Genomic DNA, 18,965 nt, shown 5'->3' on the forward strand with positions numbered 1-18,965 from the left:
TTAGTTCATTTTTAAAGATTTGTGGGAATAGAGAATAGTTCGCATTCCCATGGAAATTATTCCTATATTTAATAGCATTCATTTTTCCTGAAGTTCTTTCTCTAACACAAAACTCTATTTTTTTTCACTCTGGGGAAGTGAAAAAGTTACCATTTGGTCTTCTCATATCTCACAACTGAGTTCTCTCAAGCACATTTCTTATCCAGTCCATCCATTAACACTTGGAGAGAATCAAATATTCTTTGTATGTGTTTCAAAACTATACATCTTTCTTACATATTAAATCATCTATACTATCACTTTTCATAATTAATATGAACCTCTAACCTATCTCTGGCGTTTTTTGTGTGTGATATTTGCTGCCTTTGGGTGTTTTATTATAGGTAGTGGTTCTGTAGTTCTTTTGACTGATCAACTAAGAAGATTCTTTCTTTCATGTTTATGCTTGAATCAGTGAGAGAGTTTTACAACTATGGAGTTCAGTGTCTTTGCAAATTCCTTGACAGTGGTTAAGTGGCATGTTTGTTAGGGGAAAAAAAAATGTTCTCCAAGTATTTGAAGAGTTACCAGGTATACTACTGATAATGAAGATACTAGTTTGTTGCTACTGTATCTTTAGCTCCTCTCTAATACTTACTAATTTCTGTTTCTAACAAAGAAAACAGGTTTAATCCTGGAGCTTTCACTAGCAACAATATCTAGCTAGAATTTAACAATGTTGTTCTATTTCTAAAATTTCTTTGAATTTATATAAGTAAGAAAAGTCCATTGAAAAATTTATAAATAACCAAGGCTAGAAATTGTAAAGATGACAGGATTGAAGTCTGGGTAATACTCTGTTATTACAACTTTTGAAAGCCTACTAAATTTGGCTTTTACATGCCTATTTCCGTATTTGAAGTAAAGACAAGGGACATGAAGTAGAATAATCTGCACAGTAGCCAAGAGCTAGAGTACAGTCTAACTGGACTTAAGTGGTTCTCCAGAGACATTAGTCTTAGATCCCCGACATGTTGAACACTGGTCTCTTAAGGCATGGGTCACCAGCAAGCCTTACCATATAGGTCACAAATTGGAGTATGCTCTCTTCCACAAAAGACATTCAGTTTTCAAGAAATTTCAGAGTGATAAAACTGATTTGATGATTCTCCTACTTTCCCTATATTTGGCACAAATCACCATCTCTAAATATCAATGTGTTTTATCTCTCAACCCAGCAGTTATGTTACCAGTACCTTTCCATCTCACATTTTCTTTAATTTTCCACAACTTCTATTCAGCCTTTATGCCACCCAGACTCTACTTGACTGAATCCCGGCTCTTATCATTATATATTAATAAAAAAATTATTGTTAAACTTTCATTTTCTTTTATCCAATAGAGTAGAACACATATTTATTATTTCCTTTTCAAACAGTTTTGGTGTTTGTAAACATTACCATAAATTCAAAATATCAATAATCTTATCAAAGGAATGTGTTTCGCTTGTTAATGACTGATATATACAATCTAGATTTAGGCTACAATTTCTGAAAGTGGCAAACGATGTTAATTTATTTCTTGCATTTGTTTATAATAATACAGTCATGTGCCATGTAATGATTTTTCAGTCAACAACTGACCACAAGCAATGGTGGTCCCATAAGATTATAATGTTGTATCTTTACCACACCTTTTCTGTGTTTAGATGTATACTACACAAACAATTGCCTACAGTATTTAGTACAGTAGCATGCTGTACAGGTTTGAAACCTATGAGCAGTAGGCTACATCATATAGCCTAGGTGTGTAGTAGTAAGCTAGCCCATCTAAGTTTGTTTAAGTACACTTCAGGATGTTTGCACAATGACAAAATCGCCTAATGATGTATTTCTTGGAACATGTCTTTATTGTTAAGTGATGCATGACTATATAAGATTATATTTATATTAGATGTAAGTCAATATCCAGTGCCTAACAAGAAATATAAATAATATCTCTACTTACTATAATTATGAATACCCTTGGTTAATATTGTAGAAAAAGAAAATCACATTGCAAAATACATCAGATGGAATAAAACATGCCTTCCAGACAGACAACAGTAAGATATGCCAGTACCTGCTGCACCTCTGCTCTTACCAGCATAAGTTCCAGCTACAGATGAGAGCAAGACAGAGCAACCAAGATGCCCAAGATATTGGTAAGGAGAAGCAGACTATTTCAGATGACTCCTGGGAATATGAATAATTTTTGCCACCAAGTTTTAAAAGAACTGCCATGATTAGGATGAAAACTTACAATATATATACATGTTAAATAGCTAAATCAAGTCTATAAAAGTGTCACAAGTGAAGCCAATATTTCAATTTCATGTTCACCCTGAGAGAATACTCCTAGGGAGTACCTGTTGAAGTGTCCATTTTGTGCTTAGCAATGATAGGCTAGTTGATGTAAACATTATAAACATTTGGGCCATGTTCTCTACCCTCAGTAAGCTTATCCAATATTTGGAACGGTGAGACCAACATGCTTGAAACAGCAATACACAATAGAAGTTCAGGATTTCAGCCAGGCACAGTGGCTCACGCCTGTAATCCTAGCGCTTTGGGAGGCTGAGGCGGGTGGATCACGAGGTCAGGAGTTTGAGACCAGCCTGGCAAACATGGTGAAACCCTGTCTCTACTAAAAATACAAAAAATCAGCCAGGCGTGGTGCCGGGCACCTGTAATCCCAGCTACTTGGGAGGCTGAGGCAGGAGAATCACTTGAACCTGGGAGGCGGAGGTTGCAGTGAGCTGAGGTCGCACCATTGCACTCCAACCTGGGCGCCAGTGCGAGACTCTGTCTCAAAAAAAAAAAAAAATTCAGGATTTGAAGAACAGATTATATTGTACAGACTTTATGACCTATACTGTTAGAAGAGGGAAATCAGAGGCTAGAGTACTGGACAGGTGGCACTTGAATTGGATATGAAGGATAAAAATAATGCAAGTAGTTTGGAGATAAATGGAAGGGCTTTAGAGATGAGGGAAAAAACACAGGAAACAAGGCAGAGGATGGGGGAAGTATGCACCCAGAACAGGACAGTGAAGAGACACACTGTATAGTCTTCTGGGTGGCAGATTTACCACCTATTAGTTTTACTTGGGTGCATCCCTGTTCTGAGATTGAGATGAATAATCATAGTACCCAATGTAAATGGTCAGGAGAATGGTTTATTTTCTTTTGAAAAGGAGCCAGCAGAAGAAACTCATCTGACTCTGGAAAAAATATCTCAATCAGAACTGAAATATTTAAATTTCAGAGAGATAAAACTGATTTGGTGATTTCTGCAATTAGAGATTAAAATTATACAAAATCTAATTCTACATAGTAAATTCTTATAGGTATAAGTGAAACAGTCAGAAGTATGTGATTTAAAAATTTAATGGAATAGCACTGATGACCTTGTGCAGCAGGGTCCTATGAATTCTTTACCCAAACTGTTTCACATTCAAAAAATATTTTCCCCATAAGGGCAGACTGGGGCGATGGCAACCTATGACTAGATGTTTCTCAACCTTTCAGAATCATGATAGGGGTGGAGGTTGTATGCTGATTTAAAATGAAGATTCCAGGAACCTACGTAAAACTCAGAGAGCTACAGTCTTTGGGAATTTGGTCCCTAAAATCTGTACTTTAACAGGCTTTCCTCAGTAATTTTTGTTTTGTTTTGTTTTGTTTTTTTATTTGAGACGGAGTTTCGCTCTTGTCAAAATCTTGTTTGGGTGCAATCTTGGCTCACTGCAACATTCGCCTTCTGGTTTCAAGCGATTTTCCTGCCTCAGCCTCCAGAGTAGGGGATTACAGGCACCCGCCACCACGCCCAGCTAATTTTTGTATTTTTAGTAGAGACGGGGTTTCACTATGTTGGCCAGGCTGGTCTCAAACTCCTGACCTTCGTGATCTGCCCGCCTCGGCCTCCCAACTCAGTAATGATTTTTACACATGCTAAAATACAATAACCACTGCTATAATATCATTATTCTCTTTCTGCTTTGCTCTGCTAGAAAGTTTATATGCTCATATATTTTCAAAGTATAGTGAAATATCAGACCTATTAGAGCCATCAGCATTCTTACTTTGACTAATATTCTATTCAGTACAATCCATAACAACTGAAGATTACTTTGTTATAGTTGTTGTATAGTGAACAGAATCAGAAGACAAAAGTTTGAAGTTAGTCTGTCATCCTCAACATTTCTTATACTGAAGAACAATATGGTATAGCAGTTAAGAGCATGAGCTCAGGAGCCAAATTGCCAGTGGCAAATTAGGCTCTGTTACTTACAAGCCCTAAAACTTTGGGCAAGCTACTCAAACTCTTTGCCTAAGTTACTTTATCTATAGAATGATTGCCATAAGATAATACCTATATCAGAAAGTTGTGAAAAGGAAATGAATTCATACCTGTAGAATCCTTTAAAACTACCTGGCACAAAGTATTCAGTAAATATTTACTGAAGTATTCATTATCATTGTCCTCACCATCATCAACAATGTTTTACCTCTAGAAGATAGTACTACTACTATACTATATGCTGCTATACTATGTAATAGCGGTAATAGTAGCAGCAGCAGCAGCAGCAGCAGTAGTAGTAGATGAATGAATGACCTTAGGAAAGTAAGTGACTTTTTAGAATCTCAGTTTCTTCATCCATGGAGTGGGGCTGGGAATAATGTTGTGTGTATATATATATAACAGGTTTACCCCCAGGATCACAACAGCTATGTATCCTTGCCCTCAAATGTGAAAGCACTTTAAGATGGTGTGATCTATATCTTTCCCCTTGGCTTATAAGTAACTGTCTGCCTATTTATTTGTACTACAAGTGAAAACAACTGGTGTTATCTGTGGGCGGTTAATGGGCTAACAAATGTATGCTGCTTCTTTAGAGTCATCGAATATTGATGCTAGAAAGAACCTTACAGGTCATTAAGTTCAAAATTTTACTAATGGCAAAACAGGTTCAGAGAAGATAGTGTTTTGCCCTCATGTCATATATAGAGGTCTCTTAATTCCTAATCCAGGGTACTTTCTGTTTGATGAGTTTCCCAAGAACTGATTTGCATGGATTTAAGATTAATCAATTATTGAGCATTTACTATTTATAAGTGCACACTACTATGGGATAAGAGAATAAATGAAGTCCCTCTCATAAAAAGAGAATATGATTAAGCTGGAGATATAAGGAAGCACAAAATGGTACCAGGGACTGAACAATAGCAGAAACAGATTAGGAAGTATGGATTGCAGACAGTGTGGAGCTAGCGAGCCTTTGTGTTCAAATTTGAAACATTAGTATTAGGATACAGGTTCATTCTAATCTATGTTGGAGTTCTTTCCAGGTAAAAGACAGTAGGAAAGACCAGATAAATGGTTGGTTTATGATCCCATCCCATATCCAAGAGTAGGCTACAAATGGATTTGAATAGCATACTCCCTAATATGTTCACAAAACTGACTAAACTGAGCCAGCTATCCTTATTCCTGCCAAAGTTTGTTCCACATTTTCTTTAAGGATGGAGAAATCTATTGGGTGTAAAGGCATTTCCTTCTGAAGACTTCATTTTGCTTCTTTGATTACAGGCTACTCATAAAGTAAATGAAAATAGAATAGCATTATTTGCTCTAATAAAAACTATATTTTGAGGTAAAGATGATTATGGAAATTTTTTTTTTGAAATGTAGTCTCGCTCTGTTGCTCAGGCTGGAGTGCAGTGGCGCGATCTCAGCTCACTGCAAGCTCTACCTCCCGGGTTCACGCCATTCTCCTGCCTCAGCCTCCCAAGTAGCTGGGACTACAGGCGCCTGCCACCACGCCCAGCTAATTTTTTGTATTTTTAGTAGAGATGGGGTTTCACCGTGTTAGCCAGGATGATCTCGATCTCCTGACCTCATGATCCACCCACCTCAGCCTCCCAAAGTGCTGGGATTACAGGCGTGAGCCACTGCGCCCAGCCTGATTATGGGAATTTTTAACAAAGGTGTATTTTTAAAAGTCTTTGTTTTTTAAGGTCTTGTTATAACTTGGTGCCCACTTCCACTTCAGAGAGAGATCATTGAATTTTCCTAGTGACAATAAGGCATGTTTCTTTAAACTTCATTCTGATGCATGAATATTAAAAACCTTTAATGTTTTCCTACCTCTTTATGCCTGAGAGAAAATATCAATTATTAATCTTCCTAGGAAGTAGAAGATAAATGAAACAATCCAAGAATCTAAATCAGTAATCATTTGATATTTTCTTTCTTTCTTCCTTCTCCCCTCCCTCCCTCCTCCTCTGTCTCCTCTTCCTCCTCCTCCTTTTTCTTCATCTTCATCATCATCATCATCATCATCATGATCACCTGGCACCCTTGAGGGAGACATTTTCTTTATAAAAGGAAGTTTTCCCAATTGTTGTATGTAGCAGTCAAACTTAGTTCTGTGTAGAATGCAACAACATAGAATTGCTGCTTTCCAAAGGGGATCAAAGGGAGTGCCTTGTGATGTGGGTCACTAACTGCATGAAAAACTAAATCATTTGAAATCCTTTGCTCCTATTCTTCATTTACATATGCTGCATTGCTTTTGTTATTAGCCTCAAATATTAAAATATCACTGTGACATTGGTTCCTACAAAATAGAATAGCCAAACACTTGTTATAAAGTATCTGTAAATTTAGCCTGTATAAGAGAACTTTGGATGTGTATTTGGGAGTGAAAGAAATTGAAGCATAAAGAGATGCCCAGCTCCCTGATCATGTTAATTTACAGATACTGAAACAGATAGATTAGTACTGTTTGATTCTCCCATTCCTCTGTTGCCTCAGATAAATCCTTAAGTCAGCCCAGTGAGAAGGTGGGTTTGGCATAGTAGTGAAATAACAAAAGGAATAATTTGCCATAAATGCTTTTTCTTTGTAACAGCATTATTGAGATACAATTCAGTACCATACATTCATCCATTTAAAGTATGCAATTCACCATCACCGCAATCTGCCTTAAGCTTTAAAAACTGTCTGGGCAAAACCCCTCTGCATAGCTTTTTCAGGTGTGTATTCACCATCTCAGCCCATCTAGGTTTCGTCTCTCCCTCTCCCTATCCTTGGGTGCTGATATTTTAGCAGAGACAGTACTAGGTTTGAAAATTTCTGTGTTAAATGTCATTCTCATTTCTAACTGAAACCTATAAGGAATTTGGTGTCAGCAATCCTGAGCCCCAAACATTGTTGAGTCCAAGAAAATCATTAGATGAAGCAGGAAATGTTGAGTAGGCTGCAACTAAGAGAAAGCTAAAGAGATGAAAATATGTTATGAAAACCAGATCTTCAACCCTCCTTTTTAAAACCCTGATTGCCACACTTTGAAAGCTACCTACTTATGCTGGCAATCAAAATGATTAAAAACTGCATGCTGCTTATTTATTAACATAATTATTCTCATAAAAGTACTGTGGCGTTACCATCATGTAAAGCAATCCTATTTCCTTGTAGAGAGAGCTTCGTTTAGGAGCCTGAATCTCCAAGCAGAGTCTGCTAGAGGATTTAATATGGGACGAGCAATCAGCACTGGCAGTCTGGCCAGCAGCACCCTCAACAAACTTGCTGTTCGACCTTTATCAGTTCAAGCTGAGATTCTGAAGAGGCTATCCTGCTCAGAGCTGTCGCTTTACCAGCCATTGCAAAACAATTCAAAAGAGAAGAATGACAAAGCTTCATGGGAGGAAAAGCCTAGAGAGATGAGTAAATCATACCATGATCTCAGTCAGGCCTCTCTCTATCCACATCGGAAAAATGTCATTGTTAACATGGAACCCCCACCACAAACCGTTGCAGAGTTGGTGGGAAAACCTTCTCACCAGATGTCAAGATCTGATGCAGAATCTTTGGCAGGAGTGACAAAACTTAATAAGTAAGAACATATTAACTAACCCAATTACATATTTGTAAATTCTACATTTCATACGTTTCTTTTTGTTTTGACATTTTATTATTTTCACCATATTTTTTTACATTGACACTTCCCTCCTACCTTCCTTTTCCCTCTTCAGTTCAAAGTCTGTTGCGAGTTTAAATAGAAGTCCTGAAAGGAGGAAACATGAATCAGACTCCTCATCCATTGAAGACCCTGGGCAAGCATATGTTCTAGGTCAGCAAAAACAAGCTTACCTTCTTTGTCCCATACCTCATGCTCAGAGGGAAGTGAACAAGATCATCTTAATTATCAAATTATTTTGGGTTCCATGTCCTAATTGCCAAAACTGAATATAAATTTTAGGCTACTTAAAATGCACCAAATCAAATTACCACTTGATTTAACAAGTGATTGCTTCATGGTACAGACTATTAGCTTCTCTTTTTTTCCCCCTCAGACAGGGTCTTACTCTGTCACCCAGGCTGGAGTGCAGAGATCATGGCTCACTGCAGCTGCAAACTCCTGGGCCCAAGTGATCCCCCCACCTCAGCCTCCTGAATAGCTGTGACTACAGGAACGCAGTACCACATCTGGCTTTTTATATTTTTTTGTAGAGACAGGGTTTCACTATGTTGCCCAGGTTGGTCTTGAACTCCTGGACTCAAGGGGTCTGCCCACCTTGGCCTCCCAAAGTGCTGAGATTACAGGCTTGAGCCATCACGCCCAGTCTGTTAGCTTCTCTTGGTCACAGTTGCCATGACAGTCTTACTAAGACTGTCATGTGCCATTACTTTGGATTACCTTTTTTGGCTTTTCCTTTCAAGCCGATGTGAATGAACTCTGGTAATGCTATAGTTTTGGAGAAGCATTTACTTAGAATGCTTTCAGCTTAGCAGGAACAAAATTGTCTCTAAAACCTTAGATAATTTTATGAAATGTGCTATGGTTGATAGGTAGAAGTTTTTAAGTTGATTTCAGTTACTTCAAATTCTCCCAGATAGCAGGGCATATTATTTAAGTGAAATTGTGTGTATGTGTGTGTGTGTGTGTGTGCATGCACATGTGCATATATATCTATATATATGCACCTTTTAAGATGCTTACCTTTTATACATGCTACCTTTTAAGATAAATAGTTCAGGTTTCCTGTTGCCTTGTGCAACTTAAAAGGGAAACGCACTGGAGTCGATCTTTGAAAAGAATGGATGTTTAAGCACAGAGATTTGAACTACTACTCAAAATATGAAACAGCATGGGAAACAAAAGGGAAATGAGGACTGTTTCCCTTCTGTTGTCTTACGAAATACTACTAAACTCTCTTCTTAGGCTCAAGGTTTGTTAATTTATCTCTAATTACCCAAAGTTTAAAAGCTTTTTTTATTCTATAATTGGATTCAGGGTATGTCGAGTAAATGAAGACAAAAGACAATTCTGCATTATAATACATAAATATTTATGGAAGCAACATTACTTTATTAATGTAGGCTTTCGCAACTTTCAGAGACTATACTATCAATTTAATTTCAGTCAGTTAAAAAAACTTAGATAAAAGGCAAGATTTCATTCTATAGGTAACTCTGTGTTGAAAATAGGCTAAGAGATTGATTTGATCTTTTAGGAAATACTTTTCAAAGTGTTCACATATAACGGGGCCTCATACATTCTAAACTATTTTCATTAAGAAGGCTTTGGTCTACATGAAAATTCATTACATATCCGAAGGAAAATAGTAAATATTCTATAGAAAACATAAAACACTCTTAAAGGAAATTTTTCTGCATTTTGTATTTATTCATTCTTACTGAATAATGAATTTTCTTTTAACACTTGAACAAATGAAAAACTCATTCCAGTTTCATCATTTCATATTTGATATATCAAAGTATTGTCAGAAACAATATATTTGTGTTTAAATTTATGCTGCAAAATAAGTTATTATGCTTAGCTACTATTTAAAATAGTGAAAATGCCCATTGGAGGATGTTTTCTCAGTGTAAATACAAAATGTTGCTGCCTTATTGTTCTATTGATTTTTATGGGCTTATCAGAAGAAATCACTTCGATATCTAGCATCCGACCATCTTATGAAATGTCTAATATTTAATTTATGCCACAGGAATGACTATGCATAGTTCTGGAAACTCTTCATCCCAAGTACCCTTAAAAGAAAATGGTAGGTTTACAAAATGTTTTTCCCCTCATTTCCATCATTTCTTGTACCTTACTGAGATAGTCTTGGACCTAACAATGAAGAGTCTTGAGTTCCATGCCTAGGATTTGATCTTACATTGAAGTTAAAGGAGAGTTGTATTTTTCAGCATCATAGTGATGTAATGGGACCTCTGATTTAGGCTAATGTTGATGAAATGACAAATTAGAGATAAGGACACTAATTGGGAAGCTAAGATAATAGTTCAGGTGGGAGATAATTTCTATTAAAAAGTTTTAACTGAGGCAGTTATTTTAAAGGGATGCTGGAGCTGAATTTTAGAGGGAAAGGAGGATTCATTCAGATGGAACAATAAAGATAAGCATTCCAGATCAAGGGCATAGCATGGTCAGAGACATGGAATCATGAGAAAAGAAATTTAGGGAACTGCAGGAGTCTCAGTATGGTGGCATGTGGGGGCCAGGGTAAAGTTTGAGAACTAAGTAGGGACCAGTTTTTAATCTTATGCTAAATATTATGAGGATATTTTGAAGACTTTAAATGCTGAGATTATAGTTTAGAAGGAATCTAAGAAACAAAATCGTAGGCAGAAGACCAGAAATGTCCAGTGACTTGAACATCACTGGCTTTAAAATTTTTAGAATTTAGATTGCAAAGTATTTTCATATACATTATCTTATTTGATCTTTCTAACAACTTTCATGAGTAGAAAATAATGTTTTATTACTATCCATACACTACTTTCCTCCAAAAATGTTTCAGTCTTAGACTCTTAAAGTTGAAATAATTAAAAGCCTGATGAGAAAGAAGCCATTATGTTAATTAAAATTATTAATACAGCTAAACTTGATGAAGTTGTAAATTTAGTTTCAATATTCCTGTAGCCAGGGTAAAACAGAGGGCATAAGACTGAACTATATAGAATTGCTGGGTATTTTTAGGTCAAAACTGCCAAACACCAGAGTGCTATTTTGTATAATTCTCATTCTCTAATAAAAATACACATACTAATTCTTTAAGACAGAAAAAAATTTTCTTGGAATTAAAATTGCTTTTAAAAGTAAAACTACACACAATGTCTTAAATACTCATAGCAAATGAAGATGAGGTTTCTTTCCTTCTCATTTTATTTTTGAATGTATCCTCGAAAAATATGAGGGCCTATCATTAAAGAAAAAATTATTGAACTTATACTTGGACGTAAATTGCTAATCCTGTTATATAGCTTTCTAGTGATCAAAGTCCTTACATGGACTGAATTTAGAATGCCTATATACCTGAAATACCTTAGTTATTAACATGTCCATATGGTAGTAATTATTGACTAACAGTTATTTAGTGCTTACTATGTGTCAAGCACTGTTCTAAGCACTTATTATTATTTCTCATTTAATGCCCACAACAACCCTATGAGGTAGGTGTTAATGTTATTTTTTTTCACACATAAGAAACCAAAGCATAGAGAGTTAAGTTGTACAGAAGGTCACAAAGTTAGCAGGTGGTAGAGCCGTGATTTGAACAAAGGCAATCTGTTTCTAGAGTCTACACTCTAATCTACTCTTTAGACCTCCTCATAATGTGATCATGCCTAAGTATTATTTCTCCCTGCTAAACTTTGAAAGAAGCTGGATAATAATCTATTCAAGTATGATAATTTTAAATGTGTTTTAGCTTAGATTATGATGAAAAAGAATATGAATGTACATTGGATAGCCAATGAGCATGAATTTACATTGGTTAGTTTCTCTATTTAAACCTTCAGAAGGCTTAAAATCTCACCTGCCCTGGACAGTAGGGCCAATCCACCTTCATATAGAGGTATGCCTCAGTTAGCTTGCAAACAAGGCTATATTTTCTTCAAAACGCTCTTTGAATCTGGCCAAGTAGCCTGAATTAGTACTCTGTTGAGAATCAAGTTTTCACATAATACAGCATGGCAAACATGTTTTTGCAAATAGTGTAACTAAGGATCAAAAAGTAAAATTACTTGCCCATGCCTCAAATATGGGACCTCTTACTCTAATTTCAATGTTCTTCCTGCTGGTCAAGATTATTAGATGAAAATTATAAATGGACATCAGTTAATATTAAATTATTCATCACTTAGAACAAGGATGAATGTATTATATTCGCTCTTACCTTTTATGGCCTCCAGAGATTCTTAAAGAATGTGAAATTTGAAAGAAAAGATAAAAAAGTCATGATTCTTCTAATCTCACACTTTGAAAAGGTGATATGGAAAGGATTCTAATCCCTTGATAAATTGTGATTTCAAAAACAAAAGTTGCTCAACTTAAAAAAAAAACTGGTTATTTTCCTTTGTAAGAGTAAAAACAAAAATATGTAAAACTTTTCCAAGAATTATGTAAAATTGATTTTAATGTTTCTTGTTTTACTGTAATTATTATACAGCAATTGAAAAGTAACTTTTAGCTAAGTTTGTCGTGTTGCTTCCTGAAGTGTCCAAACCACGAACTATAGATGGTCACCGACTTATCATGGTTTGACTTTACAGTGGTGCAAAAGAAATAAGCACTCAGTAAAAATTTTACTTTGAGTACCCTTACAACCCTTCTGTTTTTCACTTTCAGTACAGTATTCAGTAAATTACATGAGATAGTCACCACCTTATTGTAAAATAGGCTTTGTTTTAGATGATTTTGTCCAACTATAAGTTAATATAAGTGTTCTGAGCATATTTAAGTTAGGCTAGGCTAAAGCTAGGATGTTTAGTAGGTTAGATGTATTAAATGCATTTTTGACTTAGGGTATTTTCAACTTTTGATGGGTTTGTTGGGATGTTTAAAACTCACCACAGTTAAGTGCCTTTTTATTCTTAGTTGGGATGAGAACCAGAGCAACTCAACCATTAGTCTCCTCAAGCCATTTTCTCTTTCTTCTTTCATTTTATTCCGTCTTTACTCTTGGGGTTTTGATTTTCTGGGAACTGTATGCCTAATGGACTTATTAAGTACCTACCATAGAATAATGGATTTCCTTAGTTTCCAAGTATCCCAATTCCTGAATGGTGGGTGATTAAATCTGAAACTTGAAGGAGGAAATGGAAATTTAAAGCAATGATCATCATTTAATCACTTTACAAAGCACTTTGCTTTAATCTGTTCTCTCTTACCACCTCATCAATGTGGTCTCTTAAAGGCTATACTGATTTCAGTTCCTAATGTGACCTCACCCCCTTATTTGTTTTATTTAATTTTATGGGTTTTGTTCTGTGTTGTTTTGTATTTATTCTAGCTAAAAAATAGAACTAATTGCCTATTTTTTGATAAAAGGATCTTGGATACTTAAACTCATTAAGCTAGGCATTAAATAATGGATAGGCTTTTGCTTAGGATCACCTAATATGTAAAGTACTTCACACCATTGTCCAATGATAGTTTTTGTAATTTAATTAATAAAATCATTAGAAATACCGAATTACCACTACTCTTATTGCTAATAACTAAGTTTTGGTCAAAAAGAAACAACAGAATAGGAATATATACTCTACAGAGAGCTAGCAAACTTGCATCAAAACAGTATTGAGATACAAGGCTAATTCACTCCTGAGAGGAAATTATTGTTGTTATTGTCTTTTGAAATTAAAGGAATTTATGTATACAATATGAAGTATCACATTTACATCATTTAAGCATCAATACAAGTTTTGTGACAAAATTACTATTTGTTTTGTGACATATTAATGCAATTTTAAGTCCATGGGTGGTTATATGTTGCACACACAGAAATAAAGTCTGTTTTCATACTGATTTGGTTGTTACAAAAATGCATATGAAGGTTTAAGGAAATTCTGGCTTACAGTTTAGTGAAACCAAAACCTCTAATTTTCAGAAAGCTTCAATATAGTTGAGAAGTATGTAGAGTTGAATTTGAAAATTCACTTTACAAAAATATCCTTAGGAATATGTTGAACGAACTCACCACCACCAACACCTTCACACACAGACCAATTTGAACTGTCATTGTAATTGATGTTAAGAAGTGTGTGTTTGTGTAAATGCTTGAATTGCGAAGTAGATGAATTAACTTGATAAACATGTCAATTAAGTGTCATATTTATTGGTTTCAGAAGTTAATTGTGAATGATTAGCCTACTTTAAAAAACCTAGTGGAAATAAGAAAGAGTAAATTCTAGTTCTGATTATGACATTTATTCAATTTATTTAACTAGGATTTATCAAGTACTGACTTCAGGCATTTTAATGGGCACTGATACTAGTTATTATGTTGAGCAGGTCACTAACTGTTACTCCTCATCTGCAAAACAATGGTTAAAAATCTCTTTACTTACTTGTGAGATTGTTTCACAAATAAAATTTGAAATGAATGAAGATCCTTTGAGAGTACATGTGCTAGACAAGGAATTATTAATGGAACTATTAATAGATCCAGTTTCTGACCAGGTACCGTGGCTCACACCTGAAATTCCAGCTCTTTTGGAGGCCTAGATAGGAGGATCACTTGAGGCCAGGAGTTCAAGACCAGTCTGGGCAACATAGACTCCATCTCTACAAAAATAAAAAATTAGCTGGGCATGTTGGCACGTGCCTGTAGTACTAGCTATTCAGGAAGCTGGGGTGGGAGGATCTGCTTGAGCCCAGGAGTCAAGGCTACAGTGAGCTGTGATTATGCCACTACACTTATCCTGAGTAGCAGAGCAAGACTCTGTCTCAAAAAAAAAAAAAAAAATCCAGTTTCCTCTTGCTATTTTACTCAAGAACTTACTAAGAATATTTTACCAGTTATAAATTAAAATGCCAACCATTAATTAGAAGGAATTTTTTAATATATTAAGCACTGTCAAATTCAGGGAGTTGATTATGGTGTAACAAACAGAAAACCTAAATTGAAAAGTTCGGCTCTTTCCTGTACTAGCTGACTAAACTTGTGCAAATCATTTAACCTATTGAGGTTTATTTAATCATTTGTAACTGAAATATACTTATTTCAAAAGAATAGCTTATGAAGAATAAATGTAATATGTAGTCATTTTATAAATTATAAATCACTATAAAAATATAAACTGTTAACAGTATCAGTAAACTTAAAATATATGTTTAAGTGACTGAGCAATTAACACTCTTTGTTAACATTTAAATTGTTAAAACAAGCTGACAGTCTTAATGCCTGAGCATGTTATATTTATTTTTAAATTATAAATTCCCAATAGATGTGCTACACAAAAGATGGAGCATAGTATCTTCACCAGAAAGGGAGATCACCTTAGTGAACCTGAAAAAAGATGCAAAGTATGGCTTGGGTAAGTCACCGTGAGATTCTTGAAGGTCTATGATTGTTGGGGATTCAGAGGAAAAGTCTATAGCATAGCATTGGCATTGCAGTGCCAGCTCACTTCTGGTCTCAAGATACTGACTGGCTGCCCACCCACAAGCCCATCCCCCTTACCCGCCCAGTCACCAAATGCCTAATAAGAAATGCCTACAAGAAATAATTCCACAAAATTTAATATGTGTTACCTACTAATCATTTGATATCAATAGTCCCCACATTTCTGTGTTTCAGGCAGGCTAATCATTAGTCTTTGAAAGCAGCAATATGAAAATCTTTTTAAAATGTGTTATTTTACAGGATTTCAAATTATTGGTGGGGAGAAGATGGGAAGACTGGACCTAGGCATATTTATCAGTTCAGTTGCCCCTGGAGGACCAGCTGACTTGGATGGATGCTTGAAGCCAGGTACTTTACATTTTGGTAGTTTTCTAAGTATTTTCTGACAGGCATGAATTTAGGAACTTAGGCCACACTAAAATAATTGAGAAAGAGATGATATTTCTAAGATTCAGAATAAATGTATCTTTGTTGTTGAAAATACTGGATTGTCTATTTGTACAGGAGACCGTTTGATATCTGTGAATAGTGTGAGTCTGGAGGGAGTCAGCCACCATGCTGCAATTGAAATTTTGCAAAATGCACCTGAAGATGTGACACTTGTTATCTCTCAGCCAAAAGAAAAGATATCCAAAGGTAATGTGAATGTCTCTTACTTATGTATTCTGTTTCACTTTTCTGTCTCATTCCTTTTTAGTGATATTCGCACAAAAATGGATTCATTGTGTACAAAATTGATGCAACTTAAGTAAACTGTGATTACTTAATGTGTTCCATCTTCCTTTTGTCAAATCAGAGATAGAGTCATTTATCATTGTGTGGTTAATATTACATAATAGTTATATATAAAGTCCTGTCCTGAACCAGATGATGAAAAGGAAAGGACCACCACCAAAAACCAGAAATTTTAAAACAAAACCATATCATTTTGTCTCATTATCCCAGTCTTTAGTGGCTGAGAGACAAAGCACTTGATGAAGATCAGATGACCTGCGTTTGAGCTTTGCCTGTGCCTTTTATTAGCTATATGACTTAAGCCTTCTTGAGCCATAGTTTTCTTTTGTTTTTACTTAAAGAGTAGACAGTGATCTTTGCCCTGCTTTGTCTGCCTTGCACAGAGTTATTTGTTACGAGGATCAAGTGGTAGGACAGTATTTGTGGAAGAAGCACAATAGGCCCCTGTGGCGTAGAACAGTGCAGTGGGAAACAGGGAGGCTTGCAGAATCCAGGGTCAGATTCTGTTTCTACCACCTAAAACTGTACACATTGAGCAAATCACATGAACCTTCTAAGCCTCACTGTGCTCGTATATCAAATGGTGACTATAAACATGCTTATCTTATAGATTATGAAAATTAAATGAGATAACACATGTAAAGAATGAGCACATTGCCTGGTACATATGAAGCATTTAAATGTGAATTTTAGCTGTCATTAATATTGTTTTTCAAAAACATTGAAGTGCTAGATACAAGTAAGTTACCTTCATGCCAAAGATATTGGGAAATACATAAAAGAATTAGTAAAAAAAATTAGCTGAAAAACAATTTTAGACATAGCTTTGGATTCTTATGATAAAATAGAAGATGAAGAACATGAACGTGTTATATGTTGTGATAAAATCTTATTAAATTTTATATAGATGAGTCATTTTGAGTATGGTTTCTTCTTACTGGATATTATATATATTTTGTATGTCTGTATATGTACACATATAAATAATATGTTACACACTTGTTTACTGTGAGCAAACACAATCGATAGAAGGGAAATAGAAAACACCACCACTGCCCACAGGAACTTTATATAATCTAATTATAATCTAGTCACATTAGGCAAAGGAAGACAACTACAGTTGGAAATGTTGTAACATACTTCTAAGTTTAAAGCAGCCAAGACTAGAAATTTTACATTGGGTCCCATTATTCACCATTTTTTAACCATTTCTGAATCACAGGAATGCAGAATAAATTTATTGCCCCCTGAATAAAGCTCTAAGGGATTTCCATCTTACTCATGTTTTCAGTAGATGTTTTGTAGAAAATTTATTCATTTGTTCAACAAATATTTATTCAGTGCCTGTGATGTGCAAGACAAAAAACTCTGCCCTAATGGAAGTTACTCTTTATCAGGGGAGGCAAGTATTCTTGTCTGACTAGACAGATTTTTAATTGTAACTATGGTAAGTGTTAACAAGAGGCCCAAGGTGCCAAGAGGGAATATAACAGAGGAACTTTACCTATTGTGAGGATCAGAGGAGCCTTTTCTTCTCAGCAGAGTTTTGTGTGGTTTTTTTTTCTGTCCATGCTAAATAAAAATTAAAAGCATAATGTTTAAAGTATACACCTGTGAAATTGTTTCTTCAGAAAGTAGGTGAATCTTATCATGGTATGTAACTATTCTGTAGTGTCACTTTGAAAAGAGGTAAAACCCAAAAGAACTTAGAAAATTACCAATGTGTATTCTAGCTACCCCTGTTAATTGTTAAGCACCAAAGAGGAAGGCTTTTAGTTTTGTTTTTGTTTGCTAATTTTTAAAGTTACAGAATACATACTAGTTTATTAAAAATAAATCCAATTTATGCAAAACCTATGAAATAAGAAGTTGAAGTCCCCTTACCCCATTTCCTAGGGAAACTTTTTGGCATACATGTAGCCTTCTGTGTAGAATAGATATATATGTGATGTGTGTATATATATATACACACATCACATGTATATATATATATAAATAGTGTGTGTATGTGTTGTGTTTATTTATATATATTATTTATATATATAAATATATATTATTTATATATATATAAATAAACACAACACATACACACACTATTTTTTAAAAATCTGTTTTATACTCTAAATACCATTCTGTAACTGCTTACTCAACATATTCTGTTGCTATCCATGTACATGCATATCTTTTTAATGCAACATTATATTTATGTTATAGACATATCAAAACTTACTTAACTTTTCTTCTATTGTTATGTATCCAGGTTAGCTATAATTCTATTATAAATGTTACTCCAACAAATACACCTTTTAATACACCATTGAAAATGTATGTATTTCTAGAGGTTAGATGCCTGGAACTAGATTAAAGAGTATGTACATTAAAATTTTGACAAGTGCCACCAAATTGGACTTCAAAAAGTTTTACCAATTTATAGACTAACCAAGTAGATATAGCAGTGCTTTTCTCCTCATACCATCAGTGGTGCTTAAAATTATCAGTCATTCTCATTTTTGTCAGCCAAATAAGTAGAGAACTGCATTAAACTGCAGGTCCCTGAGCAATAGTGAGAATGTCTTTTCATATATTTACTATTTGTATTTTACTCTGAATTTCCAGTCTACATATCCCTTGTTCCGTGGGAGTTTTGAAAACCTCTTTTTTGTTGAATTTTAGCAACTCTTTGTATATTAGGGATACTAATTCTTTGTTTATTGTTTGTTGTCACAAATATTTTCACTCCAGTTGCTCATTACTCTTAATTTTTCCCTC

At 35.0% G+C, this 18,965-nt stretch overlaps 1 protein-coding gene across 20 annotated transcripts in view; it reads left to right on the forward strand.

Annotated features, from left to right (window-relative positions):
* PTPN13 (protein tyrosine phosphatase non-receptor type 13) overlaps positions 1-18,965 on the forward strand; it is a 225,410-nt gene that overhangs the window by 152,551 nt on the left and 53,894 nt on the right. For 8 of the 20 annotated variants that reach the window (XM_055111581.2, XM_034958880.3, XM_055111582.2 and 5 more), the window contains 7 exons: positions 2,020-2,182; positions 7,501-7,918; positions 8,058-8,155; positions 10,038-10,094; positions 15,283-15,372; positions 15,702-15,809; positions 15,966-16,097. In XM_055111581.2, the coding sequence (XP_054967556.2) occupies positions 2,020-2,182; positions 7,501-7,918; positions 8,058-8,155; positions 10,038-10,094; positions 15,283-15,372; positions 15,702-15,809; positions 15,966-16,097 (1,066 nt within the window). The remainder of the gene's footprint in view (positions 1-2,019; positions 2,183-7,500; positions 7,919-8,057; positions 8,156-10,037; positions 10,095-15,282; positions 15,373-15,701; positions 15,810-15,965; positions 16,098-18,965) is intronic. The other 12 variants (XM_055111583.2, XM_055111585.2, XM_055111584.2 and 9 more) reach the window with 2 other exon arrangements.

Source organism: Pan paniscus, chromosome 3 (genome assembly GCF_029289425.2).
Source record: "Pan paniscus chromosome 3, NHGRI_mPanPan1-v2.0_pri, whole genome shotgun sequence".
NCBI lineage: Eukaryota > Metazoa > Chordata > Mammalia > Primates > Hominidae > Pan > Pan paniscus.